The 27,903-nt window shown below is 42.7% G+C and overlaps 9 protein-coding genes across 9 annotated transcripts; 6 read left to right on the top strand and 3 right to left on the bottom strand.

The window, feature by feature from the left end:
• The first annotated feature begins 489 nt into the window (after nucleotides 1–489).
• Nucleotides 490–2,790, top strand: LOC129587507 (uncharacterized). The gene is made up of 6 exons (XM_055481299.1): nucleotides 490–646; nucleotides 1,313–1,449; nucleotides 1,748–1,880; nucleotides 1,964–1,981; nucleotides 2,183–2,343; nucleotides 2,521–2,790. Exons 1-6 carry the CDS (start codon nucleotides 608–610, stop codon nucleotides 2,579–2,581), a joined length of 549 nt encoding a protein of 182 aa, XP_055337274.1. The 5' UTR covers nucleotides 490–607; the 3' UTR covers nucleotides 2,582–2,790.
• Nucleotides 2,717–3,751, bottom strand: LOC129587511 (histone H3). Its single transcript, XM_055481304.1, has 2 exons — nucleotides 3,329–3,751; nucleotides 2,717–3,123 (listed from the first exon to the last, which is right to left on the bottom strand). The coding sequence occupies exons 1-2, from the start codon at nucleotides 3,608–3,610 to the stop codon at nucleotides 2,995–2,997; spliced, it is 411 nt and encodes a 136-aa protein (XP_055337279.1). The 5' UTR covers nucleotides 3,611–3,751; the 3' UTR covers nucleotides 2,717–2,994.
• A 676-nt stretch (nucleotides 3,752–4,427) lies between these two features.
• Nucleotides 4,428–5,461, top strand: LOC129587515 (histone H4). The gene is made up of 2 exons (XM_055481308.1): nucleotides 4,428–4,577; nucleotides 4,959–5,461. Exons 1-2 carry the CDS (start codon nucleotides 4,538–4,540, stop codon nucleotides 5,228–5,230), a joined length of 312 nt encoding a protein of 103 aa, XP_055337283.1. The 5' UTR covers nucleotides 4,428–4,537; the 3' UTR covers nucleotides 5,231–5,461.
• A 545-nt stretch (nucleotides 5,462–6,006) lies between these two features.
• Nucleotides 6,007–7,028, bottom strand: LOC129587513 (histone H2B). Its single transcript, XM_055481306.1, has 2 exons — nucleotides 6,859–7,028; nucleotides 6,007–6,530 (listed from the first exon to the last, which is right to left on the bottom strand). Exons 1-2 carry the CDS (start codon nucleotides 6,948–6,950, stop codon nucleotides 6,248–6,250), a joined length of 375 nt encoding a protein of 124 aa, XP_055337281.1. The 5' UTR covers nucleotides 6,951–7,028; the 3' UTR covers nucleotides 6,007–6,247.
• Nucleotides 7,029–7,304: 276 nt separating this feature from the next.
• Nucleotides 7,305–8,289, top strand: LOC129587510 (histone H2A-like). Its single transcript, XM_055481303.1, has 2 exons — nucleotides 7,305–7,675; nucleotides 7,890–8,289. The coding sequence occupies exons 1-2, from the start codon at nucleotides 7,400–7,402 to the stop codon at nucleotides 8,073–8,075; spliced, it is 462 nt and encodes a 153-aa protein (XP_055337278.1). The 5' UTR covers nucleotides 7,305–7,399; the 3' UTR covers nucleotides 8,076–8,289.
• A 40-nt stretch (nucleotides 8,290–8,329) lies between these two features.
• LOC129587491 (mediator of RNA polymerase II transcription subunit 12-like protein) lies at nucleotides 8,330–19,764 on the bottom strand. The gene is made up of 13 exons (XM_055481275.1): nucleotides 17,586–19,764; nucleotides 17,014–17,280; nucleotides 16,398–16,923; nucleotides 14,291–16,307; nucleotides 14,073–14,226; nucleotides 13,385–13,808; nucleotides 12,582–12,955; nucleotides 11,959–12,239; nucleotides 11,519–11,808; nucleotides 11,027–11,349; nucleotides 10,083–10,838; nucleotides 9,140–9,569; nucleotides 8,330–8,920 (listed from the first exon to the last, which is right to left on the bottom strand). Exons 1-13 carry the CDS (start codon nucleotides 18,132–18,134, stop codon nucleotides 8,655–8,657), a joined length of 6,657 nt encoding a protein of 2,218 aa, XP_055337250.1. The 5' UTR covers nucleotides 18,135–19,764; the 3' UTR covers nucleotides 8,330–8,654.
• A 282-nt stretch (nucleotides 19,765–20,046) lies between these two features.
• LOC129587492 (uncharacterized) lies at nucleotides 20,047–23,062 on the top strand. The gene is made up of 2 exons (XM_055481276.1): nucleotides 20,047–20,239; nucleotides 20,361–23,062. The coding sequence occupies exon 2, from the start codon at nucleotides 20,373–20,375 to the stop codon at nucleotides 22,821–22,823; it is 2,451 nt and encodes an 816-aa protein (XP_055337251.1). The 5' UTR covers nucleotides 20,047–20,239; nucleotides 20,361–20,372; the 3' UTR covers nucleotides 22,824–23,062.
• Nucleotides 23,063–23,604: 542 nt separating this feature from the next.
• On the top strand, nucleotides 23,605–25,222 carry LOC129587506 (uncharacterized). Its single transcript, XM_055481298.1, has 6 exons — nucleotides 23,605–23,763; nucleotides 23,902–23,992; nucleotides 24,238–24,277; nucleotides 24,500–24,635; nucleotides 24,714–24,877; nucleotides 25,018–25,222. The coding sequence occupies exons 1-6, from the start codon at nucleotides 23,722–23,724 to the stop codon at nucleotides 25,094–25,096; spliced, it is 552 nt and encodes a 183-aa protein (XP_055337273.1). The 5' UTR covers nucleotides 23,605–23,721; the 3' UTR covers nucleotides 25,097–25,222.
• Nucleotides 25,223–26,025: 803 nt separating this feature from the next.
• Nucleotides 26,026–27,618, top strand: LOC129587508 (uncharacterized). The gene is made up of 6 exons (XM_055481300.1): nucleotides 26,026–26,183; nucleotides 26,262–26,389; nucleotides 26,579–26,714; nucleotides 26,797–26,817; nucleotides 27,104–27,246; nucleotides 27,406–27,618. Exons 1-6 carry the CDS (start codon nucleotides 26,145–26,147, stop codon nucleotides 27,464–27,466), a joined length of 528 nt encoding a protein of 175 aa, XP_055337275.1. The 5' UTR covers nucleotides 26,026–26,144; the 3' UTR covers nucleotides 27,467–27,618.
• Nucleotides 27,619–27,903: the final 285 nt, after the last annotated feature.

Here is a 27,903-nt window from a genome sequence, read left to right on the forward strand (position 1 = left end):
GCGGCTGCGCACAGGGGCACGAAACGATAAATATTGTTATTCCGTGTGTTTTCCGCTTGATCAGCGTCGAATCCCTGGCACAGCAACAAGGACACCGTGCAATTACTGCCAGAAACAGGATACATTGTGTCTTACTTGTTCGACCGGCAAAAAGTTCACACACATGTTACATGCCTGGGAAATCGATTATTAGCACCTGGATATACGTGTATAATTATCCAAGCATGGCATTTACTTTTAAACCGTAATTACCGCGGTCGGTTTTATATCGCTTGTATATTCGAATTCGCAATCTCCATCAGTGTCACAAAAACGTTGGCCGCCAAATAATTAATCGCTTCGTCGGTACTAAGTGCACTCATCTGTTTACTAAACAATCATCTGGAAGAGTGTATCTTAGTAATCCGGATTTCCCGAACCGGCCGACCGGTTTGGTTTTAGCCCGCTAGGCATAAAATTTCTGCTCACCTGGCGGTGAAGATGTTTATAGTTCACTTCAGAAAGTGATATTTAAAGGAAGTTACGGTGCGTAGTTGGAGCATCAGTCGGACTTTATTCTGCTCGCACTTCTCCACCTGTTGATCCACATTTTTATTTCGCCGGCACCATGAAACTCTTCCTTCTGTCGTGCGCTTTGGTCGCTGTGGTACGTGCTCCTGTCATGCTTTAGAATGCAATTATCTTCTGTTTTATAATGTGCGGAATTAATTTTTAATTAAAACTACAGTTACAACGATTTTAACCCACCGCTGCATAAATCTACGATGCATTTGACATATATAATAACAAATTGTATTATGTTATAAGTAAAATATTGTGTCAAAAGCTTGTTGTTAGTAACTGTACTTCTTACATTTTATCGTTAGTAACTTCAGTGATGATTGCAAATTGCAAACTTATAGGTTTGCAGTTTGCCGGTAACAAGAAGTTGGACTACAGAAGCACATGCTTTGCAATAATTCGGTAAAAGCCGTTGAATATTCTTATTACATAATGCATATTCCGCTCATTTTTTACCGAGTTTTGGCACGTCAGTTAAACTGACCTGTAAAAGAGGCAATATATGCGTTAATTTGAAAATATAAATTTACAACGAATATAAATGTAGAACGAGCTAGTGAAATTGGTAAGAACGGAAAATTAGCGAGGTGCAATTTCGTGCAGATAGCCCGGAACTTGGCAGTTTTTAAACTATTTTAAGCTGTACAGGCAACAATCGCAACATCAGTTGGAGATAGCGTAAATCTGCTTTAACTTTGATAAAATGCTAATTAATAAGAAAGCGTATACATAACGTGTGGATATACAACAGGCAGTGGCGGATAATATCCGCGTGGAATACCGCCTGGTGGACTACTCTAATCCAGGAAGCGTTTTGGCTGATGGCAAGACGAAATGCGAGCGAAGTGGACCGTGTGATCCCAAGCTGACCGGCGAAGTTGACGTCACGTGAGCATTAATTCTTATACGTGTAGACCTGCTTATGATGCAACTTTTTCCCTTAATAATAACAAATTCTCCAAATACTGATTTGCATGTAAAGCATAGCAAATCAAATAAACAAGAAGTTGCGTGGTAAGCAAATGTCCAGCAATTTCCCAAGATCTGAATACTGATGTGAAACGTTTCGGCTACTCTTACCAACCGCATGACATACAAATATGCATAATTCAAGAACACTTCAAAAATATTTTGTTGGTTCATTGGTCTTTGAATAATGCTTTACATACACGCTCTTTCTTTTCAGGTCATCCGCTTTGAATGCTTGGCCAGACGACAAGAAAGTGGCTAAATGGGTAACAATCTTCCAAAAGAAATCCACCGATAAGGATCGAGTAGGGAAAATTGTCTCCCGCGACATCTGCGACGGAAATTTCAGGGTACGCGAATTATTAAAAACAGGAGTTTCGATATGCTATTTCAGCCTATTTGCTTCCACTTCTACCTGTAATTTGTTTTGCAGAAATCGAATTTGCGAGTGGTAAGTGCAGAAAACTTATAAGTATTATTCGTATATCTTTAACACTTCGTAATTATGATTTGTGATGCTAGTATTGTAATGTGTTCTCACATATCTCAAGAGTACTTAATATTATCAATTATGCATAATCATGCATGTGAAGGTATATCTTTTTAATGCTCGATCTGGATCTCTCTTTAATTTGTTATTTGTAATTATTAGCAAGCAATGGATGTGAACACCTTCTCCAGCAACAAAGAAATCCAGCAGTTCGAATGCCTTATTTCCGGCGGCCAGCGCGATGTTGCGTCCAGTGAGCAGCGTGCTCAATGGTCAGAACCCAAACGTTGCGATCAGAAATACACCAAGCCTGGAAACGCCCAGTAAGACGTGCAGCATATTGTAATTTATTTTGTAAATATTAATGTTTTTCTATTTTCTTACAGTCTTACTTAACTAAGCATGTTTGCAGAAAATGCATAAGTACAGTATTGTGAAAAAAAATCGCTTTTACTATGGTGTAGCACTGTAGTGAGTCGTCACAATCTTTGCTTTTGCAGATTGACGTACCAGTGGCGAGTCTACAGTATTCCCAGCCGAGAATGTGGAAGACAGTTATAATACAGTACCATTTGTTGACAGAACGAAATCACTAGATTTCAGATTTTTGGTTTCTACTGCACATTTTGGTGATTAGTGGATTACAGTACAAATACGAGTTTTTTGAATTGTTGCCAGACATCTATCCGTCACAACTTCTGTCATCATTCTGATTTATTCTTGCTTTTTGCAACGCTGCACGACTCCGCAGTAAAAGCAATCATGAAAAATCTCATATTTGGGTTTACACCAAAGAAAAAATATCTACAAATGAAATGTATGGCAAGAACAATAGAAGCTGAAAAGATACGTTTTACTAACAACAACTGCCAACTGAAAAACGATAACAATCGCCAGAGTACTCATTCATCGCAAAAACTTCCAAGGTTAAAGCCATCACATTCCTGTTACAAACTAGCGAAAAGTAAAACCGATTAGGCACGTTCTCCTCGGATTCGGCGGGCCAGCTGAATGTCCTTTGGCATGATGGTCACTCGTTTGGCATGGATGGCGCACAAGTTGGTGTCTTCGAACAGACCCACGAGATAAGCCTCCGCTGCTTCCTGTAAACCCAAATTAATTGTAAAATGCATCCCACAAACTGAACACCAGTACAATTAACTTTAATCAGTTCAAAATTGTATGATAAATGAAACGGAAATATTACTAGTATACTGCTTAAACCACACACTAATCGTAAGTTTAAATAATTACCTCAAATACAGTATTTGAAATACTACTTTATTGTTGTCGTTGCACAAGACGCACCTGCAGAGCCATGACAGCCGAAGACTGGAATCGGAGATCGGTTTTAAAGTCCTGCGCGATTTCACGGACCAGGCGCTGGAACGGCAGTTTACGGATCAGCAGTTCCGTGGACTTCTGGTACCGACGGATTTCTCGGAGGGCCACGGTGCCAGGACGATAGCGATGGGGCTTCTTCACACCTCCGGTGGCTGGCGCGGATTTGCGAGCAGCTTTGGTGGCCAACTGCTTGCGCGGAGCTTTGCCTCCGGTCGACTTACGAGCGGTCTGCTTTGTTCGAGCCATTGCGATACGTTGAAAGCTGAAGTACGTAACAAACAATCAACGAAAAACGTCTATGCTAAATTTAACTACTGAGAAGCTGAAATCAAATTCGGAGCTCACGATAACAACAAATTAAATTTTTCGACTAACGGCATCAATCGGGACTCTCCGCTTTTATAGCCCGCGAAAACTTTCGAAGGCCGGCTTGTTAGCCATACCTTGCTTCTATTGGTCGACTAATATTTCGGTAGGCGGGGAAATCGCTTTTTCAGAAATTCCGAAAAACTTTGTTTCATAGAAATTTTGCCAAAAACGTTGGTCAGAAAACGTTGTCACTGGTTAGAACGGTACCAATTGGTGCCAAATTTAAAATACTTATACTTTTCAGCGCTATTATTGTTGGTGCTGTAAAAAATATTAAACAACTCTTTGAAAAGCTTCGAGTTGAAAACTGCCAAATTCGCGGTTCGAGCGGTAGAAGTGGGCGGGGACACCATCTACGTCACAAGCTTCCCTAACCGATGCGCGAAAGCTTAAAATTATTTTCCTTTCAGAATTTTTTTAGCTTTTTTTAACTTTTCGAGAATATGTTTTACTTCTTAAGGAATCTGACAGCATTCGGATTTCCTGCAGTTGGTAGTTTTCAAACAAACAGAATTAAGAGTCATCGTAAAATTCATAACAAAACTTCTCAATAAAAGTTATGATGATTTTCCGCTGGACACCTCCACTAATGGCATTTGCGCGTTAAAAACTGCTGGCTATGATTGGTTGGTAGTTCTCATTGACCAACCCCCTCAAATGCTCGCCTTTTTCGTGAGCATATAAAAGCCCAGCGATCGCTGCGGTTCGTGAGTCTTGATTTATTCGTCAGAGTCAGTTGGATCTGCAAGCTTTTTCAGAATTTCCTACGTTACTTCTTCTTAGCTGTTATCATTTCTGAGCATCATGACTGGACGCGGGAAAGGAGGCAAGGGACTCGGGAAAGGTAAGGGAACTGGTTTTTAAATTAGTATGGACTATGGTTTTAATTTTTAAATTAGTATGATTTTGAATTAGTATGGACCATGGAATTAGTATGGAATTAGTATGGACCTGGTATGGTAATTGGTATGGTGTTATACTTTTATTAGTATTAATTAATTAATGGTAGCCACTAGCCAGTGGCAAATTATTAGTAATTTGTTTTGGTTACTTAGCTGTCATTAGCAGCTAAAAGAAAGAGTTGCAAATCTGTAGCAAAGTCCGATGTGGCTTGTTCCATTTTTGATTTTGATAAATTATTAACCAATTACTGTAACCAATCTGTATCGTAAACTGTAAGTAAGCTAAATGTAACAGGTTGAAAGGTTCCTTGCGATTATTACAGGAGGCGCCAAGCGTCACCGAAAGGTGCTCCGCGATAACATCCAGGGTATCACAAAGCCAGCTATCCGCCGTTTGGCCCGTCGTGGTGGTGTCAAGCGTATTTCCGGTCTCATCTACGAAGAGACCCGTGGCGTCCTGAAAGTGTTCTTGGAGAACGTCATTCGCGATGCGGTCACCTACACCGAGCACGCCAAGAGAAAGACCGTCACCGCCATGGACGTTGTCTACGCGCTGAAACGCCAGGGAAGAACCCTCTACGGATTTGGTCTCTAATTAATTCTTTATTTGAATTAATTCTTTATTGTTGCGTTGCACAGTAGTTGTTAATTGTTGATCATTTTATGAGCTTATTTGCTGTTGTATACAGATTTGTACAGTTGTGAGTTGAACGATGAAATTATGTTGTCATTTAGTGTGGACGTCGTTTGTGTTCGTTGAAGGTAGCAAGATAACGGAAGCCAAATAGTGAAATATTAAAATGTGAAATCAATAAAAGAAAAAAGTTTAGTGGCGTACTTGAAATTGAATCCATAGCGTAATGTGCAGTACTCGTTGTACTAGTAACTGTGGAAAAAACCAAAATAACATCGTTTTAAGTTAAATTTTCAAAAGTGAATTGAAAGAACCGCTGCAGAACTGAAAATCAATCCAGCACTGAACTTCCTTATTTATTTTTCCCGTGCGCCACTGTTTGCGATTTTTAATGACAATAATGTTAACTTAGTTAACTAGCAAATATTTAGTCGACAAATTCAATTGACTAAACAGTAACACCACATCAGCTTTAGATTCTAGAACCAACGTACTGAACAATCAGCTAAAATTATTATTATCAATTTTCAGTAAACCATAATTTTATTTTACCTGTAATTACTGTAACTTACAGTAACTGTAAACTGATAATTTTAAGTGTTTGCTTTATTTTTTTTCCAGAAGGGGTGACACATTTCCTATTCACACTGGAGTTGCAATTCGATGTTCTCATAATACTTTTGTGACAACTCTTTAAAATCTTACGATTTGCATAACTTTAGTACGCAGATGAATAGTTCTGTAAACGGCATCGCTTTATTTAAGTACGATCAGAATCCAACTCGCACGGTTAATGCCAGTATGTACAAGTAGCGCAGCGTTATTTTCTGCACGCAAAAAAAGAAACGACATGGCTGGTACGTTAGAAGCTTATATCTGCTGCTCCACACCAGCAACAACAAACAATGACTATGTACAACTTCTAAGATAAAAGCCACCACATTTCAGAACAAGTAACAAAAGGAGATTCAGTCCCGTTTACTTATTGGCACTGGTATACTTGGTGACGGCTTTGGTTCCTTCGGAAACGGCGTGCTTGGCCAGTTCTCCGGGCAGGAGCAGGCGGACGGCGGTCTGGATTTCGCGGGAAGTGATGGTGGAGCGCTTGTTGTAGTGCGACAGACGCGAGGCTTCTGAGGCGATCCGTTCGAAGATGTCGTTGACGAAGGAGTTCATGATGGCCATCGCTTTGGAGGAGACGCCAGTGTCCGGGTGCACTTGCTTCAGCACCTTGTAGATGTACACGGAGTACGACTCCTTCCTAACAGATAAACAGACATATTAATATGTAACTATAAACAGACATATTAATATGTAACTATAAACAGACATATTAATATGTAACTATTTAGGCTAATTTAGCTAGTAATTGTAAGAACTTAAGAATGCAAATTTGTCAAGAATGCAGTGCGAGATTACGTATTGTACAGACGGTACAGTAGAATTTCAAATTTTTTTTTTCGAATTTCAAATCTTGAAAACTGCAGTATGTAAAAAATTAAGTTTAATACGAACAGTAAGATAAAGATCCTTTGATCAAATCAAATATTAATTACGTAAAATGGTAAAAGCCACAACTTAAAAGGCACCTCTTCTTCTTCTTTTTGGCATCGGGATTGCGGATGGCTTTCTGGGCCTTTCCGGATTTCTTCACAGCTTTTCCACTAGGCTTGGGAGGCATTGTGATACTAACAGAGTAGCACTAGGAAAAATTAACAAAACAACTTTACATGAAATCGGAAAATCAGAAACAACTTCAACTGTGGATTCCTAAAGTGCATCAAGCAAGCCTTTATAGCCTCCCCAATTTTCGAGCGGCTGCTTTAGCCCCGCCTCTATTACAAACCAATCAATTTTATTGGACAAAAAAGGACAATTTACAACCAATCAAAAAGGCAAAGCGAGGCGTGACGTCATGACACAACGTTAACGCCTTTTTCGTAAAATCGGTATTCTATTGGTCAGGTATTACACTGGGGGTGGAGCAATACCTTCGAACCGCCACACAATCAGCTATAAAAGCTTCGCGAAACTCTGCAATCTGCATCGTCGTTTGTTAATCGAACTTTTCTTACGTTCATAGACGTTGTGGTTTTCGTTTTTCCTAATTCTCGTACTTCGACATTCATCATGACTGGACGTGGTAAAGGAGGCAAAGTCAAGGGAAAGGCCAAGTCCCGATCCAGCCGCGCTGGACTGCAGTTCCCCGTTGGCCGTATCCATCGTATGTTGCGCAAGGGCAACTACGGCGAACGCATTGGCGCTGGTGCTCCCGTTTACCTGGCCGCTGTCCTGGAGTATCTGGCTGCCGAAGTTCTGGAGTTGGCGGGCAATGCCGCGCGTGACAACAAGAAGACTCGCATCATTCCGCGTCATCTCCAGCTCGCCATCCGCAACGACGAAGAGGTAAAACCGTAAAAGCAACCCTTAGTTTTTGCTTTGCAGCTATGAAGATTGTTTAAGCTTCTTGATTTTAAAAATATTTTTCATGGTTTATCGCCGTAGCAGTTAAGTAAATTAAATATTAATTAACCGTTATTATGAAAGTAAAAAACAAATTTTCCATTGTTTCATTCGTTTGGCTTTGTTTAAACTTTAAAGAACTATTTTAACATTGCAGTTGAACAAGTTGCTGTCCGGAGTGACCATCGCCCAGGGAGGTGTGTTGCCCAACATCGCTCCGACGCTTTTGCCGAAAAAGACTGCTGGTGGTCCGCAGGAAACGCAGGCGGAAGCCAAGCCCAGACCAGCTGGAGGCAAGGCCAAGAAGCCAGTCGCCGCCGAAGGAGTCTCCCAGGAGGTTTGAATTTCATCACCGGAAGTTGTTAGTCGATCGATGGTTGTTTTCCGTTGAATGAATTGTTGGCCTTGTTGATGTGCGTTGTTGTAAATACGAATCTTTGAGTGTAGTATTTGTTTTGCGCTTCGGCGTCACTTTGTGCAGTGTCAGTACGAGTAGTAACGGTTTTCAGTTAATGGGACCGTTTCAAGATGTGAAAACAATAAAATTCGGGAAATGTGTATTGATTTATTGGTTTCAAATACAATCCAAACAATTAGCACGGGGTCATATTTCATACTCAGTAATGCGAGATCAATAAATAAAAGTTAGAAGCCAGTATAAAATGCAGCCAACGCTAAAATTAAAAACTCAAAATCAAACGATCAAATTTGGTAAAAAAACTACCAGATAACGAAAGTATCTACAAAAAGCGACACGAAGTTACTTAATTCAGTAAACAATTCTGATTTAAAAGCCTATAACAATCAAATTCAACAAACAGCAGACTAACGAATCTATTGATATAGTGACATGCAAATTACCGAGAAAAGCGGATGTATTAACATAAACAAATATTGGCAAATATTAATGTTTAAACGTTCTTTACCGCATATTTCTCTGCTGCTGCTGATACTGCTGCAGGTATTCCGGTGGAACGTTTCCCATATTCTGCATGTGATTCATCCCCACGTTGCCCTGGCGGAAACCCGACATGCCCGATTGTGAGTGATGGGGATCCATAACGTTTTGATACTGGTTTGTGTTGCCCACATGTTGACTGGAGATGTTCTGCTGAGAATCCATATACATTGTCTGCATGGGCTGTTGTTCATGCGACTGCATATTCACATTCTCGTAACCTCCATAACCTGTGAACAGAAGGGCAATTAAGTACTTCCAATCAAATGGATTTTATTCTTCCATCTTTCTATAAATTTTCAAACATGTCTCATGGCTTGCAGTATTAGTCGTCATATTTTGTACTGTGCAATACAAAAGGAAAACTTGATGCGGCTTGCAAGAAAGGTGCCATACTACTCTAGGATTATTAGGATCCAATCATTATACAAGTTTCTTCTCCTTCCTACCCGCATTGTTTGGCATTCCCGGACGCTGCACCATTTGTCCGACATCGCCGGGATTCTGACCAGCCTGCATCTGATTCTGCTGCGCCTGCGCCTGAGCTTGGGCCTGAGCCATCTGGGCCATCCGTAACTGCTGTTGTTGTTGTTGCAGACGACTTTGAGCGACTTGCTGCTGCCGGAAAACTGCTTCCTCTGACATCATGTTACCTCCGCCTTGGACATTCAACGCCGGCGTCGGTGCGCCACCCGGACGATTAACAAAGCCCATCTGCCCATGCGATCCGGCCATCTGGCCACCAGGAGCATTCATCGTTCCGCCCATCCCGGCGGACATACTCCCGGCATTCATGGGCTGGCCTGAGTTAGCGCCCGGTGGCATGGCCATTCCGGGGCGCCCGTGTAGTTGTTGGTTCAAGAAGCTCATACCTTGTTGCTGCAGGAAAACAATGCACCGATTAGCCGTAAGTCCCGTAACCACCACTAACCAGAGCATCAAAAGTTGGAACCAGGATGGGCAAACTACATATATGCAGAACTAAATTATCAACAAGTTTAAGGAAGCGTGAAACGCGTAATACATCAACCGATAAAACTAAAACAAAATTGTGCAAAACTATTCATTGAAGTCAAAGGCGAAATAAAAATGTAAGGTACAAAGTCAGCGGTTGTTAGAGAAAACAAAGAAATTATGAAGGCACATGCACATACTATAATTTTAGCAGTGCATGCAACGGCTACAATAACTCGTACAGAACGAAAAACCCAAAAAATGCAATACCCGCAAAACACACGAAATACCACAAACGTAAATTACTTATCGTTAAAATAATTCTTTACTACAAGTACTTACATATAAGCAAAATACGTTCTAGCCTTAATAACGCTGTGCTTGGTAGTGATACTGGCCGCACATACGGAAATTTAAAACTTTCCGGAATCGACTTACAGGCTGTGGTTGAGACTGTTCCCTTCGCTGATGCAGCAACTGCTGGATGGCCACCTGTGTCGGTTGCCGCACCGTGCCCTGCCGTCTGGCGGCCGCTTCCTGTGCCGCAAAATTCGCTCCCATCTGTCCGCTCATTCCCTGCACCATTCCCGGACCAGCCGGATGACTGCCGGCCGGCTGTTGATGGGGATACGGGAAACGGCCATGCCCTGCCATCGCCATGCCCCCTTGACTGGGCCCCGGTCCATACCATTGCTGAGCCGGCTGGCCAGCGTTCGACGGCACACTCATACCGGGAGCCATCATCATTCCACTTTCATTGTACATCGGGCCGGCGTTGGACACACCCATATTCCCGTATCCCGCTCCTGAATGCACCCCCATCAGCGGCGCCGCTGCTGTCTTCTGGCGTTTCTTCGTAGTCGTACTGGACTTTTTGGCTTTGGATTGACGGGCGCGGGGACTACGGGGTGAAGAGGTGTCGATGGATGTTGTCTCGGAGTTGGCAGGCTCATCGACAACCATTTTCTCGGGTGCGGGCATATCTTCCTCCACCGGTACGTGCGGTGATTCCAGATAATATTCCAGGGGTCGTGGCGAGGGATGGGTATGCCAGATAGCCACGCGGTACTGTAATTCACTGCTAAGGAGTTTTCTCTCCGTACGAATGGCACGAAAGAATGACCACGACATGGGAAAAGGATTTCGAAAACCCTCCAAGACCTCCCACGGATTGAGCTTGACTTTATAGGACACCTTAAGAAAAACTCCGCATAAGCAGATCGAAACGTAAAACGGCAAACGAACACCGACACTGAAAAACAGTACAAAACTTCTGATGCAAACCCAGAATCCCAGATGCTGCTTTATAATTGTTACCACACTACCAAACAAAAAGGTACTAGTAATAAACGTGTATGTTTAATAATTAATTATCAGTTTACCCGCAATCCCGGTTTTTTATCCACATCAAATCCAGTAGTGATTTTGTTGCCTTTTGCATCAAACACACACCCAGCGGGCTCGACCGCAATCACATCCAGACTTTTCTTGGACAGCGGCAGCAACAATCGGATGTGTTCCACTCCCGCTATCAATTTCTCACCGATTTCTTTTTTCACTTTCTTCACCAAGGTAATGTAGGTTTTCCGTTCTTCGATCCGATCAGGACCCGGAATATCTGCTGCGAGGGCCGTATGGATTAATACCATAAACATATCCAATACAGTGTAGAACGTGTCTTGACTGTTGACGGGATCAACACAACCTGTTTCAAAAACCATTTTACTCTAACTAAAGCGGTATGCAGTAAATAAAGCATGATGTGACAGAAGCACAATAATTTTAACGTGTCCCGTCTTAAAACTCTAAAAGGGATAGAACGCTCTAGCAAAGGTCGATAGTAAACGTCAAAGTTACTGGCAAACGTTACGTACCGGAAATAATTAACTGTGCCAACAAAAATGCCCATTCGACGAGCAGAGCAGTATTCTTTTGGATGATATCAAAGAGACTGCCCAGCAAACTTAGCCGCAACATCAAGGAGTCCAGAATTAACGACCGCAGCTTGTTGTCATCATTGGGTAACAGACGGTCTTCCTTGGCGAATTGTGTCAGTTGATTATACAACGACTGGAGGAGCTGTTCACGCGGATTGCGATCGGCGGCCTTGTTCAAGCAGGTGGTTAAAAGGGAAAGAAACGGCGCATAGCCCAACAACAAGGTGCTATAAAAATTATTCCAATCAAATAACGCAAACGTCAATAAGACACGAAAACGATCAGTGCTATAATTTACTTACATTATACATGCAAGTGATAAAGCTTAAAAAGTGTTACAAGATCGCGTGCCCTAAATAAACGTTACGAGATCACACCTTTTAGTTAGCTTCTCTCGTTCCTTCTTCCCTGGCCAAGTGCAACTTTCCATGACCGATATCATCTGATTCAGGACTTTTGCAGGAATACCAGTGCCTTCAGGCAAAACGGAACTCAGCTTGGCAACGATTGGCGCCAAAAACCACACATGCTCCCCACTATCCAGCTCGTACTTAATGCTTTGGTTTTTGCTCTTTTTCGGCTGTCCATTCGCTTCTGTTTTCAGTTGGAAAACGTCAATCAATGCCTTTACAAAGATGTCCAACATCGCACTGCGATCCTAGCACAATAAAATTAAGCTCGCCTTGTACATATTGAGAAATAAAGTAACATATAAAATTAATGTTCGAACTGTCAGCAGTACTGTAACAGATACTTTTGTAAAGCCTAAACGCAACTGTATAGCTAATTAATTTCCCATTGCCAAAATCAAAGACATTCAAACCGCTAAATAGATACCTATACAAGAATATAGTGACTCTGCCCATTGGCCATGTTTCGCGTATCTCAACAGACAAACATTTAACTCAGACTGCAGATATGAGATCTGCAGTCTGACCAGAAAAACAGGTATCTGACTATTTAATAACAATTATCAATCCACGTTAATACCTTCACATACCCCAGCACCAGAATCAAACATCTTGGGATCGAACAATTTCAACATGAGTCGTAACTCCATCCAAGAAACCCGCAGATTCCACTGGTCCAAAGCGCGCAGCATACGCTGGAAAGCTTGTTTATCATCCGTAGGCCGCTCGTCGGGTGAGGGAGCGGAGTAACTGACCGGATAGCAGATCAATCGCACCAAGTGCCGAGTCTGACTTAGAGTCAAGATGGAATCCAGCAGCAGATCCGGGGAAAACAAATTCTCCAATTCGCGCATAACGCATTCCCTTGTCGTGTCTTCTTGGCAAATCTCACATAAAACCATCTCCACAAACTCATTCAAATTGCGGATATCAGCGCCAAAAGGCCTAGTAATATCAGCGCGAGCTGCAAACAATAAAAGCGTAACATGAGAACGGCATTCAGCGGGACAATGCCAAATGCATATTGCCAAATGTACATACTTAACATATTTCCACCAAAAGTCACAAATCATAACAAACAGGACAGAAAAAAAACTGCAGGACAAAGAGGTCGAAGTCGGTATAATCTCTAGTTAAGCAAATATTAGTTAAGCAAAAATTTTAAAGTTTCGTAAATTCCTCGAAGTTCAATTTTTCAGAGTACGGAAAGCGCATATTATAACACCGTATGAGGATGCTAAATATCCTAGGCAGTAATCAAACTTTTACGTTTGTTTATTTTGCGAGTAATACTATAAATTGTTTCATATAAAACATGATTCTACAAGATTTTCAAAAGGATGTAGAAGTGTGCTGTAGTACATGGAGAAAAGCAGCAACAAAACAACATTACCGTCACTGGGACGTTCTTTTCGTATGCGATTTCGTCGGCTATCCTTCGTCATATCTGAGTCACTCAGTACCAGCATGGCTTTCAGGACAGCCAAAAGCGGTGCCACGCTCAGATTTCGTCGAGCCGCCACCAACAGATACCTGTCACACGGATATTTCAGGTAAAAGAGCGGCAATGGTTGTCCTGGCTCTTCTGGTGGCCCGTATGAGCCCTGCAATAATCGCAACATGATATGCGCTGCCAGCCGACCGCTTCGTTCCAGATTCCGCTCCAAATTATGGGTCGGATCACCATCCTGACACTTGCTAGCGCTCATCAGGGTCATGATGGCCACACTGCCAATAAAGTCCTCCAGTCGCAGACAATGCCGGGCCACCAGCACGCCACAAAATATAGCGATGCGCTCGAAAGCTTCATCAGTGATCTATATTCGGACAGAAACAAACCTTTATAAAATTTACAAACTCCAAAACGTCGATCAGACTGCGAGCTTTCCCAATAAAGAGCCTAAGGTGGAAAATACCTTCTGCCATATCACAACAACAGTGTTGTCTCATTGATATTTATTTATTATATTTGCATAGTGAAAATTCCGAACTGAAGAAAGCTGAAAGGACTAGAAAACTAATGACAAATTCCTCAGATAGTCTCAGATATTGGTCGAAATTCCGCAAAAGGATCAACTTACTCGAATCTGCCGCAGCAAATCGTCATAATTCGGTGTGCGGTTGTAAGTAAAAATGAAGGCTTGAAATGCCGCCAGCCATTCTGCAGTCAGCAACCGCTCGCTTCCGTTACAGTTTGCCGTCATTTCCGCACACGTATTAGCCAACTCATTCACCCTAAAAATCAAGAAAAATGAAGCATTTATGGACAGCAGTGACAAAACTGACAGCCACAACATACGTGTCGGGATTCTCCTCCTGTGTCACCCGTAAAATGGTGCTGACAACGAAGAAATGCATATTGGCCAAGCCGGTAACACTGTCATTTAGCATCTTGGTAATTTCACCCTGGCTGGGTGAACGCAAACGCAGCAAACTATTGCCAATCCCGTTAACAAAGTCCCTTATTGCTCCTTCCCGCATCTCCCGTTCGCGTGGTGCCTCCTTGTCCAGATCCGGCTTGTTGGAGGATGGTCTAGTCCGTACAAGAATGGCACTGCGAATCTTCGACGATGGTGCATTGAAGTCTGTCTGGTATTTCGCTTGTAAGAAGGCACAACTCTGGTACAAGTCGTACATATACGCCAACACACACCGCTCCGCCGATGTACAATAACCCGGTAGAAGAACATTATTGACAATAGCTTTCAGCCCTTCAAATATCGCTCCCGTGTGGTCCTGGGACAGCAGCAAACAGCAGTGATATTTCCTTAATAACCCCACACAGAACAGCACAACCGGTGGAACCAAAATCGGATAAAGCAGTGTCGTTTTCTGCTGCTTTGTCGGATCCGGATTCCGCACAAAAACGGTCAGCTCTCCTAGTACTTTCGTCACACAGGTTAAAAGTTGCCGAATGTTGAAGGCCGCTTCCATCATCTGCATCACAAAGATTATGCTCTCCACGGCTGGCACATACTGCGACTGATCCTGACTGAAATTATGCAGTGTTTCCAGCAGCGGTCCCATGGCGGCGGTGCTGACGATATTTCGATCGAAATACGACAAACTTTTCAAAGCCTGCCGTAAGCCTGAGATTATTCCGGCAATATCCGCTTTCGGCGGTCGAGGGTCCATTTTCCCATCCATGGCATCATAACATCCTTTCCGATGGAAGAGCTTCTGAATATCTTTGCGGATTTTCTTCACTTGATGACGCGGTTGATCGCGCGCACGCCCAAATCCATACAACAAAGCTAATCGCTGATTCGTCTCATGGGTACCTTCCATATCCGTGGCCGACGGGATGGGAAAATGCAGGACATAATAATAATGCGGTGACAAAGTGGTTACCGCAGGTTCGGAGATTACGGATGACACACTGGCGGGCTGGGCGTACCCATCCAAACTAGATACATCGGCCGACATAGGAGGAACTGAACCGCTCTCTTCCATATGATGGTGCTGAAAACCATGCATAGTGGACGATGGATAAACCACGGGGACACTCGGCACGGAATATGGTCCGTAGTTCGGTTTTCGTTCGAATCCGACGGATAAAGGCGACTGCGGAACAGAAATGCGCTTCTGGTAGTCATCCATCATCTGGTGTTGTGGATTGCCGACGGACTGTTGCATGTAATAATCGCCAACGGACGCGGGTGTCGATACGGAAGTGCTACACGGTGACATCTGCGGCATGTATCCCGGTTCCTGCGACATGGGAGATTCCAGTGCCATGGCGGCGGGATTGACCGGCGGGATCGGACGGCGTCCGCTACCGGCTTGCGGGATGATACCGGTGGAGATGAGTGCACACACGTAAGTGTCATGAGAAAAAACACCACGGGCAATCAATTCGGCAAAAAGCAGCACGAGGCTATCAAAGGCGACGGAATCAACCGGCTGGCCCACATTATCAAATTTCGGGCCTTCTTCATCCAGAAAGCGCATAAGACAATTTTGGAATAAGAATGCCGGGACGGCGGCGGTCACCGCGACATCTTGTTTGTCGTCATTCCGTTGTAGCTGCTCGATGAGATGCGCCTGGAATTTTTCCAGGAGAAATGCCACCACCAGGCCACGATGGATGCCGGAACGCTGAGTGCCCACACTCCAACGACAGAGTAAGAAAATCAACGGTTCCACTTCTGATTTCCACTGTCCACCGGCGGTAACCGATACGCTCTGCAGTATCGAGCCGAAAACGTTGTTGTATAGGGCATCCATATTGTCTTTGCCATCGGATTTATGAAATGGATAGCGGTCTAAAGCTTCCAGCGCGGCCAGTGTTGACGAAATATGAGCCATATTCGAATCTGTAACGAATATAGAAATATGGTAATAACTATTCACAATCTACGTCAGCCACAAAAATCAAAAAATAAGTTAAACAAAAAACAACTCACCTGTGCTCACTTTACTGTTCGCCCACCGTGTGTCTATTAGTGTTGACCTGGTCCTAATTTCATCCTCGTACAGTCTCAAAGTCTCCCGCATATTAGGCACAAGATGTTCCAGACACTGCCCAATAGGTAGCTCAGAGGGAAAAACAGGCAACAGATCCAACGGTGATCCATCCAGAACATGCGCCGTCGGTTCCTCCCCCAGGAAATTCCAGATACAGGCATTCGGACACTTCATCACCACCATCTGAATTATGGAGATCGTAGCGCGCACCGGCACCAAATGATGTCCACATTCCAGTGCGTCGTCTAGCAGTTGTAATGGAGTCTTTTGGGGATAGGTGACGCGGACGGGCACGGCAATCGATGCCAGATATTTCGAACATGTCGCAACTAATTTCCGCGACAGAATTTCATTTTGCAAGATGTCGATCATGAAGTGCAAGACGCAAGGTAGTAATAGCTTTAGCAGGCCGCCATCGTTCAGCGTCCGGACCTTTTCCGTTGTGTCCACAAGCCAAGTGCAAACCTGTATTAGGAAATTCAGAAAATAAATACAAACACTATCAGTCTACAAAAGACGGCTGTATACACCACACATAGCCCACAAAAGACTCACGTCGTGACGATCCAACAGTCCTTGCTGATACAAATAATGTGCCAGCCCAGAACAATATTTCCACTGTTTAAAAAGGGTTTCATAATCTTGATGTTCTCCGAGTTGGGTGGAGCCAGGAAGACCAATGGGAAGAATGCTGGCACCATCGTTTTTATCACTGCCAGTGATGCGATAGTAATCCGACAACTTGGGAAGCAGATCTTTCAGCGTTTTCAACACGGCTTGTGTCCATTCCATTCCTGGATCCAAGATTTGTCGCTTCTTCACCTGCAGATGAAAATTTAACATTATCAGCTACGCAGTTTACATACAATCATGCAATTTTAAATTCAATTCACTCAATTCATTTAATTTTTTTCAACTTTTTATATCTTAATCTGAACAAATGAGAACCAACAAACGATACAGTTAAAGTCAATGAAAATTTTAGAATCAAATATGTAAGAAAGTTTCAAAAACGCATAAGATGGCATACAAACTGTGCTAAAAAATAGGACGGAAAAATATATGCATAATGCAACGTCTATACAGACGGGGAATTAAAAAAATTTGTTAATTACGACATACAGTACCTTAGAATCAGGCTGAGAAGCAGCGTACCCCGCCATCAGTTTGATGTACCAGGCTGCCTTAACGAAAGCCGTGTCGTACTCATAAAACGTACTAATAACATCCTCCTTCTTATTAAACACTGGGACTTTTTTGGCCGGGGTGAGTGGAGGTCGCGAGACATTCAGCTCCTTAAACCATGCATCCACCAAGCTCTTAGAGGTGGGCTTGGCGACGGGAAAGAAGGTACATATTTCCTTGCTATTGAACACGGACCGTTTCTTGGCGGAATCCTGGATGGTATTGAATTCCTCCTTCTTGGTCAGTAGCCCGTTGAAGTAGGCATTGACATTGCTGGCCGTCAGCGCGGATGTGCTGTAGTTAGCGCCCGGACGTGCACTGCCGTACTCGTCCGTGGAACTGGTGACGGGGTAGGAAAAGCCCTCTTTGAGGGTGCGCGCTGATAGCTCATCTTCTTTCTGCTTGAGTTCCTGGGGGTAGACGTCGGGCGCACCCAGACGGGGTTTTTTCAGCTGACGACGCTGAACATCGGGACTGGCGAAGGCGGACATTGGACTGTCAGGCTTTGCATGGGCACAAGACGGGTGTTGCTAACTGGCTGGCAATGGCTGCCACCACGAGCGAGGCTGCAGCTCCGATTACAGTATCACCCATAAGGTGAATTCTGACAATGCAGATTTATGCGTTGCTGGAGATTCCATGCAAACAGGAACAAAATGCAATGATCACGATCCAGGTTATGACAAAAGATGCAGGGCAGATCAGATTGATCAGATTAGCTCCACGCGTCCGTCAGCGCTACTCAAGAAGACGCTTATAACTTATTCCCAGTCTTCTCCAAACACTGGATATATGCAGCTAAGTCTAACATATAATAATGTATAATAAAAAAATGAAAGGTTCTAACAAGATAACAAACGCAATAACTAATAGAAATAATAATTAAAAGTTGTCCCAGGTCGGGAGTGCTACAAAAACATGGCGCACGAATATGTACTAGGCCCCTAGTGAGAGTGCCTACTAGGTCGTACAGCACGGTACAGGGGCTGATAGGCGCAGGGGCTGATAAAATATTTAAAAAATAAAATAACCAGCGCGATTCATCCATGGCGCAGCAGATGAATAACAAGTCCTCACCCCAGTATAAAGTATTAATTTCTTGCTCTTCCGAGAACAATGTTTTTTTTGTAAATAATTAGCGACGGCTATATTACTTAATTTTCTTTTTCATAGATACGAGCTATGCGCAAAAAATCGAAACTATAAGTATGTATCTGCATAACAGAGTAATATACGAGTATCTACCAGTATCTGCCGGTGTCCGAAGTCCTCACTGCCTGTGCTAAAAAAACTTAAACTTTTCTAGACAAAAATTGACTTTCGTTTTAGGGCATGAATTAATTTTTAATAGTGTACAGCCTTTGAGCATGGTAAGAGACCACAAGCATTTTCCGGTCGTTCTGAGAAACTCAGAAAACCAAACACTTATAATGAATGTTATGAATTGCTTAAGTAATTTGAAAAAGTGTAGTGTGCCAGCGCTTGCGATTATTGTTATTGAGAGGCTATTGCCAATTAAATAATCGATTTGAAAAGTAAGCAACTTATTATTCATTAAAATTTAAAACCATTTTGTTTTGAAAAGTTTTTAGTTACCATCAGCAGCGCAGTTTAATACTAATTCTTATCATATGGATATATCGATCGAAGTAGGCGCTTGTAAATACAATGAAAAAACTATACAAATACTTACCTCTAAACCCACACAGTACGTCGGGTAGGAGTTATCAAATTTTTAAATCCATAAATAATACACAGTAAATATGTTACTGTAAATATGGCAGCGCCACTGGAACACGTAATAATTTGGAATTCATTGAATCGAATCGGAAATAGTTTTAAAGCTAAAGACTTTTTGTAACAATATAATGCTTTTTGAAACATTTACATCAAATTTACAGTGTATTCGCTAATTGTAAGGTGTTCACGATTGTATCGTATTTTAACATTTTTCAGTTTTTTGTAGGTTAAAACTTAAAAGTAGCTTAACACTAGAGTAATTACTAACAAAGAATGAAAACTCTAAAATGCCACGTAGGATGAATAAAATGTTATCTATATATAATATATACATTGACCTTATAATCTACTAGAAAATTTACTACTACTAGAAATATTTTTGAAGGCGCAGCACAATAACCAAACAATGCCGGCATTTAAGCTAAAGCTGCGATTACGGCGAGTTATCTTTTATCGATTGTCCCTTCTTCGGATGCAAATACGGTAAGCATTCCTATGACTTCATCGGGAATTAATACGTGCGCCAATTACAATTTCATCATTGTGCAAGTTTCAGCAAGCAAATGACATCAGACAACCTTAGGATGGACGATGGAACGGAAACGGGTTTATTGTAGATATGAGTAATAACTCGGCAGCGGGCATGTTTATAAACCGCTGAGCTGTCTGCTTTCAGTCGTCAATCGATCCGAGTCGGCGGCGCCGCTTGGAATAATCGTTCTTTACTTTTCTGTCAGATCCTTTAAAGTTTAGCACCATCACGTTTTTGACCTTCTTCACAAATTTTTTCTTTTCTGTTTTAGCAAGTACAATTATTTGATAAGTGTCCTGGTACAGCTTTGCGCTTTTTTATCCCGTAAGTGTGGAAAAATGGCATGACGCAGTTTTTAGAATGTTGTATACTGCAGTCGTCTGTGCATATTATGAAAGTCAGAAAGTGTGTCTACATTGATAATTATTAGACTATTTCCTTGTAGAAACGGGACCTCATGTCATCCTACCGCCACTGCAGCCACAGCGCTGAGAATCGCGCCATGAAGAAGCAGGCCTTCGTGGAGAAACTCTACTTTGTCACCCCGAACGATCCCTTGGAGAATGATCGCGCACCGCGCCATGCCCATGACATCATCGAAGACAAACTCGATCAGCTGCAGCGTGACGACAAGCGCATCCAGTCCGTGGTGAATGATGGCGGGATGACGGGTGTGGGCTATGTCGCCTACACCCGCCCCGAACTGCCCCACCGTATCTTCTACTCCATGAACAAGAAAAAACGCTGGCAGCTGCCGGCGATGTTGGAAGACGCCATCGCGGATGAGGCGTTTGAGGATGTCGGGATCGACAGCCATACCAATGTCACCTGCATGTTGCGACGTGCTGGCACGCACATGTCACAGGATGCGGCGTGTGTGTTGCGGATCGCGTCGACCTCCTTCGACAATTGTAAGACCGTGACGCCCAAACGGATGCAGGGTGTGTCGTATGTGACGGATCTCGTGGAGAAAGAACTGCGCTTGTCGCGGTGCGATGATCGCGAAGCGGACGGGGATGGAAAGGAGGAAATGACGCCGTATCATCAAGCTAGGAATCGAGATCTTGGGATTCTGTATCATTTCTCCGTGAATAATCCCATCAGGAAACCCTGCCACTGGAATGAGAAGCGCTTTGAGAGGAAACCAACGAAACGACGGCAGCGCAATGATTTCCACGAGGAACTCCTCGAGGCGGTTGACCAGAGTGACAGCGAGGGTGCGATGGAAGAAATGGAAGAAATCGGTGACGCGCCGTCGCCGCCCACCATCCAGATCGATATGGGTGATCTTCTGGATAATATTTCCATGAAGCGCAATAAAAACCATCATCGACATCGGAAGGACACCGACAGTTCGACGGGATCCTCCAGTGGTTCAGTGAAAAGTGGCCGCATCGTGCATGTCGAGGAAGAGGCAGGCGATTCCGACGTTCACATCGAGGAAGAACGCATGCCAACCCCGACATTCGTGGCGGTGGATAGCCAGCGAACATTTTTCTTCCCGCGGATTGATTTGGCGGACGTGGACGCCGTCCTCCCGTTGACTGCTAACTTGACCGTTCCTGATCCTTTCACCCGGGTGGCATTCTGTGATATCGGCGTTGACGTGGCCGTGGTTGCTGTCTTTCACGCCACGATCTTCGGTGTACAGTGCAGCGTCAAAGCGCCGGAATCCTTCCTTGAGAGAATGCCGGAATTCGAAAGCCTGGACGAACTCTTGGGGCGTTTCGAACTGGAGGCCCACTTGGTAGGGCGAAGGGAAATGTGCTTGTATGACGGAGTTAAGGATCTGTTCAGTCCTCCCCACAATAGTCTCAGAATGTACGATCTGTTGGTGAGTAATTTGCTGGAATGTGAGACACCGATAAGTTTGAACGACGGGGAATGTTTCCTGTGTGGCAGCTCCGGAGTGGTGACCAACAGCTGTGGTCACTCAGTCTGTGATTTCTGCTGGGTGCATTTCATGGCAGCTAAAGTGTCCGATGGCATTACTCGCTTTCCATGCATCCAATCAGGATGCAGCGCGTTGATTTCGTCTGATCTTATCGGCTTGTTGGCGCCCTGGGGTGTTTTGGAGCCATGGCAAAGCCGCAATCTGGACAGCATTGTCTCCGCCGCCAACGGTTTCCACTGTCCGACTTCGCGATGCACCCATGCCGTCCTTTTAGGGAACGAAACTGTGGATAAAGTTAGTTTATCCCAGTCGCTTATCCTGTGCTACGGTTGCTCGAAAGGCCTGTGCCACTTGTGCAAAGAAACCTGGCACTGGCCGTGTCCGTGTAAAGAAGCCGAGACGTACCACAATGTGATGGCCGGTTTGAATGACGACCCGTTCAACCGGTACGGAAGGGTCAAACTGCGGTACTATGCCAACACAAAGAAATGCCCGGGGTGTAAGTTGATCATGGAAAAGGGGGAAGGATGTAACCACATGAGCTGTAATTGTGGAATGCAGTTTTGTTGGTTCTGCGCGCAACCGCTGGACAAACACTACGGGCCTAATGGGTACAGGGGCTGCGTGGGGGAACAGCAGATGGATAAGATCGACGTGGAAAGAGCGTCCGATCTTCGCTGGAAGGAGGGAGTGTACCATAGGGCTGTGGATCTGCGCAAAAAGCGTTTTGATCTGAAGAAGAATAAGAAGCTGGAGGAGGATGTTCTGAGTGCGTTGTTCATTGCGTATCATGTGCTGGAATACGCGTACGCCTATGAGAGCCAGATGCCGGGTGTGGGGTTGCGGTTGTCCAATAGGATCAGGGGGGAAATGGATAATTTTAAATTTGTGTTGGGTCTGTTGGAGGATAATGTCACCGATGGACATGTGGAGAAGGCCAAAGTATATGCCGAGAAAGTGAAGCATTCACTGGTGGGTTTGCGAGCGGCGTTTAAAACCAATGAGAAGTTGTAATTGATATTTTGGTTGTTTGTCAGAGCTGTTTTATTGAGATGATTTTATTATGTTAATTTATTTTTTGATTGTTTTTTATCATTGTTTGCTTTCACACTGCTTACAGTTACATTAATGTAAAACTGTAATTTTAAGTGCTCTTGTGGGTTCGGCTCATTATTGTCGAAATGAAGTATCGTTCATTAATGTCACACATACCGATCTGTACAATATTGCCGTAAAATAAAGATTGCGCTCCAGCCGCGTGTTATCGTTTGACCACGGTATAAAGGAATTTTCTCTTTTAAACCGTGGTTTGACTTTGGAACCTAATTGCACTCGTACCTCATCCGACCTAGAACAGAATTATCATTTAAAATATTTATACTAATTGTTAGTAGATATTGTTTTACATAAGTTAGAGTCGTAAGCGTTCATTTGTCCAGTGTCATATATAGACTCAGTGCTAAAATTACAGAAGCTTTCCTGAGTTACTAATCTTTTACGTTTCTTGCATATTTCATACAGTATAACAAGTTTAAAATCTAATAAGATTTATTGGCCGATTTTTATAGACCCTATGTTGTTTAAACCGAAGGCAAAGAGTAGGCAAACATGCCGCTGACATTTTGAAGACAAAGGTCATGTTTGTTAGCAGAGAATCCTTGGGCGCTTCTGTTTCTTAGTGTCGATTACGTGTAGATGGTCAGATTATCGTTGGGAACAATCAGTCTTGCTGTAACAGCAGCAGCGATACAATCTGGAAACTTATGGTATTGGAGTGTTACAAATATAATAGATCGCTGGTGTAGCTAACAATTTTCCAGTAGGCAGTTCAAGTTGCAAATTGGGTAGCATTGAGCTGAGACTTTTGCTTTGTGGAAACTTTTGTTTATTTGTTTGCGCATTCTGCGCTGCAATGCATACCGCTATCATTTTTGGCTTTGCCATTGTGGCTCTGGTAAAGCTTAATTCGATATAATTAGGAATTATTGTTGGACATGCGCACCGGAGGCCGTGCTAATTATATTAATGTTCCGGCATAATTCCTGCACCAACAATAAATAATTTTGCTCTTCCTAAAACTTTTTATTTACAGGTCGCCGGTAATGGTGTCCGAGTGGAATACAAACTTACACAACTTCACAATCCACAAGGCATCCTCAGCACCCGCAAAAAATGCGATGTTGGTAAATAAACGGATTAAAACAATTGGCAACTGTGTTTGTAAAAAAGGTAGTTAATCAATAATTTCAATTTAAACGGCAACGCAGGTGCAAACACCGCGTGAACATGTACAGCAATATTTTGTTATGCTTAATGTTATAAATTTACTGTACTAAACTGTTCTTTTAAGTATATGAATATTTTTTGCGCTTATTGAAATAGTAGGAACCCAGGTAGTTACGTATTCACTACTGTATTTCGGTTACAGGTTCCAAATGCGATCCGAAACTGACTGGCTATGTTGACACGTAAGTACTTAACACTGTGCAGGTCCCGTTTTAGCCGTCCAGAACGTCTGAGACGTCCGAACCTTTCGATAAGTAATCTTTGTATTGTATAGAGATGTTTTCTCTACTGTAGGTAGCTTTAAAATTCAACGTTGCATTGATACTGCCAACTTAACGGCATAAGAAATGAATAAAATTGTACTTCAAAATCTTTTCATTTGCGATTATTTTCTCCTTGCACAGTGATAGCCCTCTGGCAACGTGGCCTGGACCAAAAACCAAGAAGGACTGGACAAAGATCTTTGAGGCTTCGGATGAAGATAGTCCGAAAATCAATAAAATTGTGTCGCGCGACTGCTGCTCTCGTGATTGCTACCGTGTACGTAGATGACGTAGTTGCAATTAATAAGAGTGCATCTAATTCAGATAGATCTTTGCATTGTGATGGATGTTCTAGAAAGCCAACCTCCGAATCGACGCTGTTGATGCCGACGTTACTACTTCCGATCAAATGGAACAGTTCGAATGTCTGAGTGGGCGTGATGTGGCGGCCAGTGAGAGCCAAGCCCGCTGGTCAACGGAGAAACCCTGTGATGCTAAATTCAACCCGAAGGACGTCAAGTTCGTACACACGATACTACTTACAAAGATACTACTTATTGTTTTCTGTACCCAGTCCTTTTCCAATTTGTTTATCCAATACTTCCACTCGCTTTAATGATGGAGCACAAAATGCAAACTTTAACATTTATGCTTTGCAGACTGAATTACAGTTGGCGCGCGTTTACCATTCCCGATCGCGAATGCGGACGACCTGTTGGTTCTGCCAAGAAAGCTTAGATTTCCTGACATATGTTATTTCCGCTTTCGGTTTACTGATAAAACACTTGGGGCTGAAGCATTTGTTTTTGATCGAGAGGAGCTACTTTCGCTCACCGAAACAGAACAACATTGGGTGTGATCGTACTCCAGTCCTACTCATATGCAGCTGCGCGCTGAGCAGGAAGAAAATTATTTTACACTATATGGGGACTACTAACCGTTATGCATTCAGTTTTCAGAATCTAATAAGCCGTAGTAAGCGGCAGTTAAAAAGGCCGCCTTTTTATATTCTCGTAAATAAATAAAAAATCAACGGGCCAGAGAAGTAAGCTACGCACAGGTGCGTTATTAGTGAAAATGCTTCAAGCAAAAGTGAAAGTCAAATCGAGTTTTCATGGCATAACGTTTGTACTATATACCAGAAGGTGACCTTTGATTGTTTTAAAAGCGTTAAACTGTTGGGGCGCGCAGTCTTTTTTTGGTCTATTTTGCATCAGCATTTGGATCGGACCGTTACAGAAAACAATGAAAAAATGTTAGGGGAAGGTAAACATTTTTAGGAATGAGCCGTCCATGTAGCACAGTATTATCTGATATCTTACATTTCTCGTAGTTATTGGCAATTAGAAGTATCGCATGGTGAAAAGTGGAAACGTAGGGTAAACTCCAGCTTCACACGTCACAATGGGTGCAGTTCAGTAATTCGGAGAGCGCTTCCACATTTTGATGTGCCCCGATAGATACAGGGCGATAAAAGTCTGTAAGAAATTAAATCTTAATTAGATTTAAGTAGATTATCAAGTTGTTTCGAAGTCCAAGATATAGTATGCTGTTACAGTGTATATATATGCACATCTAATACGAGGTAGGTATCTGTACTAATTACATAACGACTCAAGGAATCGGTACATCTCGTCTGTGCTGGTAACATTGCACACAGAAGCACATTACGCTTATATATAAATCGGTAAGCCTTTTAATCAATTTAGTACCGCACTTCAACTTGGTTTCCGGCAGGAGCGTCTACAGCGTGCCTACAGTTTTCGACGGCTTCTAATTCTGTAAAATGGAAAAGCTTCTGTTCTTTCTCGGAGTGGTAGCCGTGGTAAGATTTCATTAAATCAAAGTATACAGAGTATTGTTGTACATATTTTGTCACTATTATTAATTTTAATAACCGTAGGTTGCTGCTGATAACACGCGTGTTGAATTCAAGTTGTACAATTATACAAGCAGCGGTACTTTACACAATGGCGATAAGTGCGATATCGGAACCCACTGTGATCCTCGCCTGAAAGGTTACGTTGATACGTAAGTTGAAATTACTTAAAAAGGTTCTGTTTTATATGCATCTGTTTACCTTACATTAGCTTATATTCTGGAAAATATAACTTGTTGCTGGCATCTATCAGCACAACGAATTTTCTGCATGGTTCGGTCACTACTTCAGTGTGAGATTACCAAAAACGAGAAAGGTAATTCATATTTGTGCCTAATTAGCGAGAAGCCCGACGCTCCGTGGCCGGGACCACTCCCCATGGAAAAGTGGGCTTTGATCTACGAGGGTCTCGATATTGCCAATACCGCCCGTCTGAATAAAATTGTATCCCGTGATTTCTGCGCTTCTCCCTACAAGGTACAACTGCGGTCGAATTCACTGTCTGCTAATTCAGCTCTATAAACGTCTGCTAATTTTTGCTGTTTTCTTTGCTTTGCAGAAGTCGAATTTGCGTGTTCAGGTGAGATTCTTCGCAGAATGTATATTTGCTTTTTAATTATACATTAAGTACAATATTTACTACTAGCAACAATAAGCATATCCTGCTTATTGATCTTGGTCTTACATAAATTATTTGTACCATATCTCATGGTATGGAATAATGCCCACTGTGCTAAAAACGATATATAATGTGCGAATTTATAATATCGCATTTAATATAGCTAGGAAATGTCTGCAGAAGTATATGTTTTTACAAAGAATGTGAATTGGGGACGAGTTTTAGTACATACCCACCTTGATAACAGGTGGACGAAATTGATCCAACCCGTGTTGACAAAATGGAGCAGTTTATGTGTTTGAGCGGAAGAGATGTTGCCCGTAGTGAAAGATCTGCTGAGTGGTCAGACCCGAAATCCTGTGATGCCCATTATTTCCCACGCAAAAATAAGTACGTGCAATACTGTACTTGTACACACATTATTTAATAAAATTTAATGTATATGCCTATATGGTAATTTTGTTACGGATGTCATAATTATAGTGAAGCTATAAGCAAGTACTAACGAACACACTCGCATACTTTTCTCGACGTGTGACCTTTCTCTAGGCTCCTCTACAGCTGGCGAGCATACCCGATTTCTTCATCTGCTTGTGGCAAGACCCTTTAAAATGTTGACCGCTCTCAAATCGCATCATTGTAAATGTGAAGTGCACTGCGTAGAATTGTGCCATATTAAAATTCTGATGACACGAATTTCTGAACACGCTTTGGTGGTTTTCATTTGCGGGTAATAAAATCAGGATGAATAACAAAATGAAATTGGTTTACGAAATGTTTTACGAAAAATCTCAGATTACATATTAAATATTCCAACACTTTAACTGTTCAACCAATTCGGTATAGACAGTTATATAATTATTATCTTTTATAAGTATTGAAATTTATAAGGTGACCGGTGACCCTGTTTAATGCAAGACACTGTGTAGGTATATTCTAGTCACTTGGTTTCCGGATACACCGCAAAAGTATGTACTTAATTACTTAGAAATAAGCGCAAACAGAACAACTGTTTTTTTCTGTTGAGACTTCAGTTTATGGCTGCGC

The sequence above is a fragment of the Paramacrobiotus metropolitanus genome, unplaced genomic scaffold (genome assembly GCF_019649055.1).
Source record: "Paramacrobiotus metropolitanus isolate TYO unplaced genomic scaffold, Prichtersi_v1.0 Parri_scaffold0000025, whole genome shotgun sequence".
NCBI classification, from domain to species: Eukaryota; Metazoa; Tardigrada; class Eutardigrada; order Parachela; family Macrobiotidae; genus Paramacrobiotus; species Paramacrobiotus metropolitanus.

Coding starts and splice junctions, on each gene's coding strand:
- LOC129587515 (XM_055481308.1), top strand. CDS start 4,538: ATGACTGGACGCGGGAAAGGAGGCAAGGGACTCGGGAAAG. Junction 4,578..4,958: donor AGGCAAGGGACTCGGGAAAG/GTAAGGGAACTG, acceptor CGATTATTACAG/GAGGCGCCAAGCGTCACCGA.
- LOC129587513 (XM_055481306.1), bottom strand. CDS start 6,950: ATGCCTCCCAAGCCTAGTGGAAAAGCTGTGAAGAAATCCGGAAAGGCC. Junction 6,531..6,858: donor GCCAAAAAGAAGAAGAAGAG/GTGCCTTTTAAG, acceptor TTTATCTGTTAG/GAAGGAGTCGTACTCCGTGT.
- LOC129587506 (XM_055481298.1), top strand. CDS start 23,722: ATGCATACCGCTATCATTTTTGGCTTTGCCATTGTGGCTCTG. Junction 23,764..23,901: donor GCTTTGCCATTGTGGCTCTG/GTAAAGCTTAAT, acceptor TTTTATTTACAG/GTCGCCGGTAATGGTGTCCG. Junction 24,278..24,499: donor CTGACTGGCTATGTTGACAC/GTAAGTACTTAA, acceptor CTCCTTGCACAG/TGATAGCCCTCTGGCAACGT.
- LOC129587491 (XM_055481275.1), bottom strand. CDS start 18,134: ATGTCCGCCTTCGCCAGTCCCGATGTTCAGCGTCGTCAGCTGAAAAAA. Junction 13,809..14,072: donor ATTTGCTGCGGCAGATTCGA/GTAAGTTGATCC, acceptor GTCCGAATATAG/ATCACTGATGAAGCTTTCGA. Junction 12,956..13,384: donor AAAAGAACGTCCCAGTGACG/GTAATGTTGTTT, acceptor TATTGTTTGCAG/CTCGCGCTGATATTACTAGG.
- LOC129587511 (XM_055481304.1), bottom strand. CDS start 3,610: ATGGCTCGAACAAAGCAGACCGCTCGTAAGTCGACCGGAGGCAAAGCT. Junction 3,124..3,328: donor CGGCTGTCATGGCTCTGCAG/GTGCGTCTTGTG, acceptor TTGGGTTTACAG/GAAGCAGCGGAGGCTTATCT.
- LOC129587510 (XM_055481303.1), top strand. CDS start 7,400: ATGACTGGACGTGGTAAAGGAGGCAAAGTCAAGGGAAAGGCCAAGTCC. Junction 7,676..7,889: donor CCATCCGCAACGACGAAGAG/GTAAAACCGTAA, acceptor TTAACATTGCAG/TTGAACAAGTTGCTGTCCGG.
- LOC129587507 (XM_055481299.1), top strand. CDS start 608: ATGAAACTCTTCCTTCTGTCGTGCGCTTTGGTCGCTGTG. Junction 1,450..1,747: donor ACCGGCGAAGTTGACGTCAC/GTGAGCATTAAT, acceptor CTTTCTTTTCAG/GTCATCCGCTTTGAATGCTT. Junction 2,344..2,520: donor ACCAAGCCTGGAAACGCCCA/GTAAGACGTGCA, acceptor TTGCTTTTGCAG/ATTGACGTACCAGTGGCGAG.
- LOC129587492 (XM_055481276.1), top strand. CDS start 20,373: ATGTCATCCTACCGCCACTGCAGCCACAGCGCTGAGAATCGCGCCATG.
- LOC129587508 (XM_055481300.1), top strand. CDS start 26,145: ATGGAAAAGCTTCTGTTCTTTCTCGGAGTGGTAGCCGTG. Junction 26,390..26,578: donor CTGAAAGGTTACGTTGATAC/GTAAGTTGAAAT, acceptor GTGCCTAATTAG/CGAGAAGCCCGACGCTCCGT. Junction 27,247..27,405: donor TATTTCCCACGCAAAAATAA/GTACGTGCAATA, acceptor ACCTTTCTCTAG/GCTCCTCTACAGCTGGCGAG.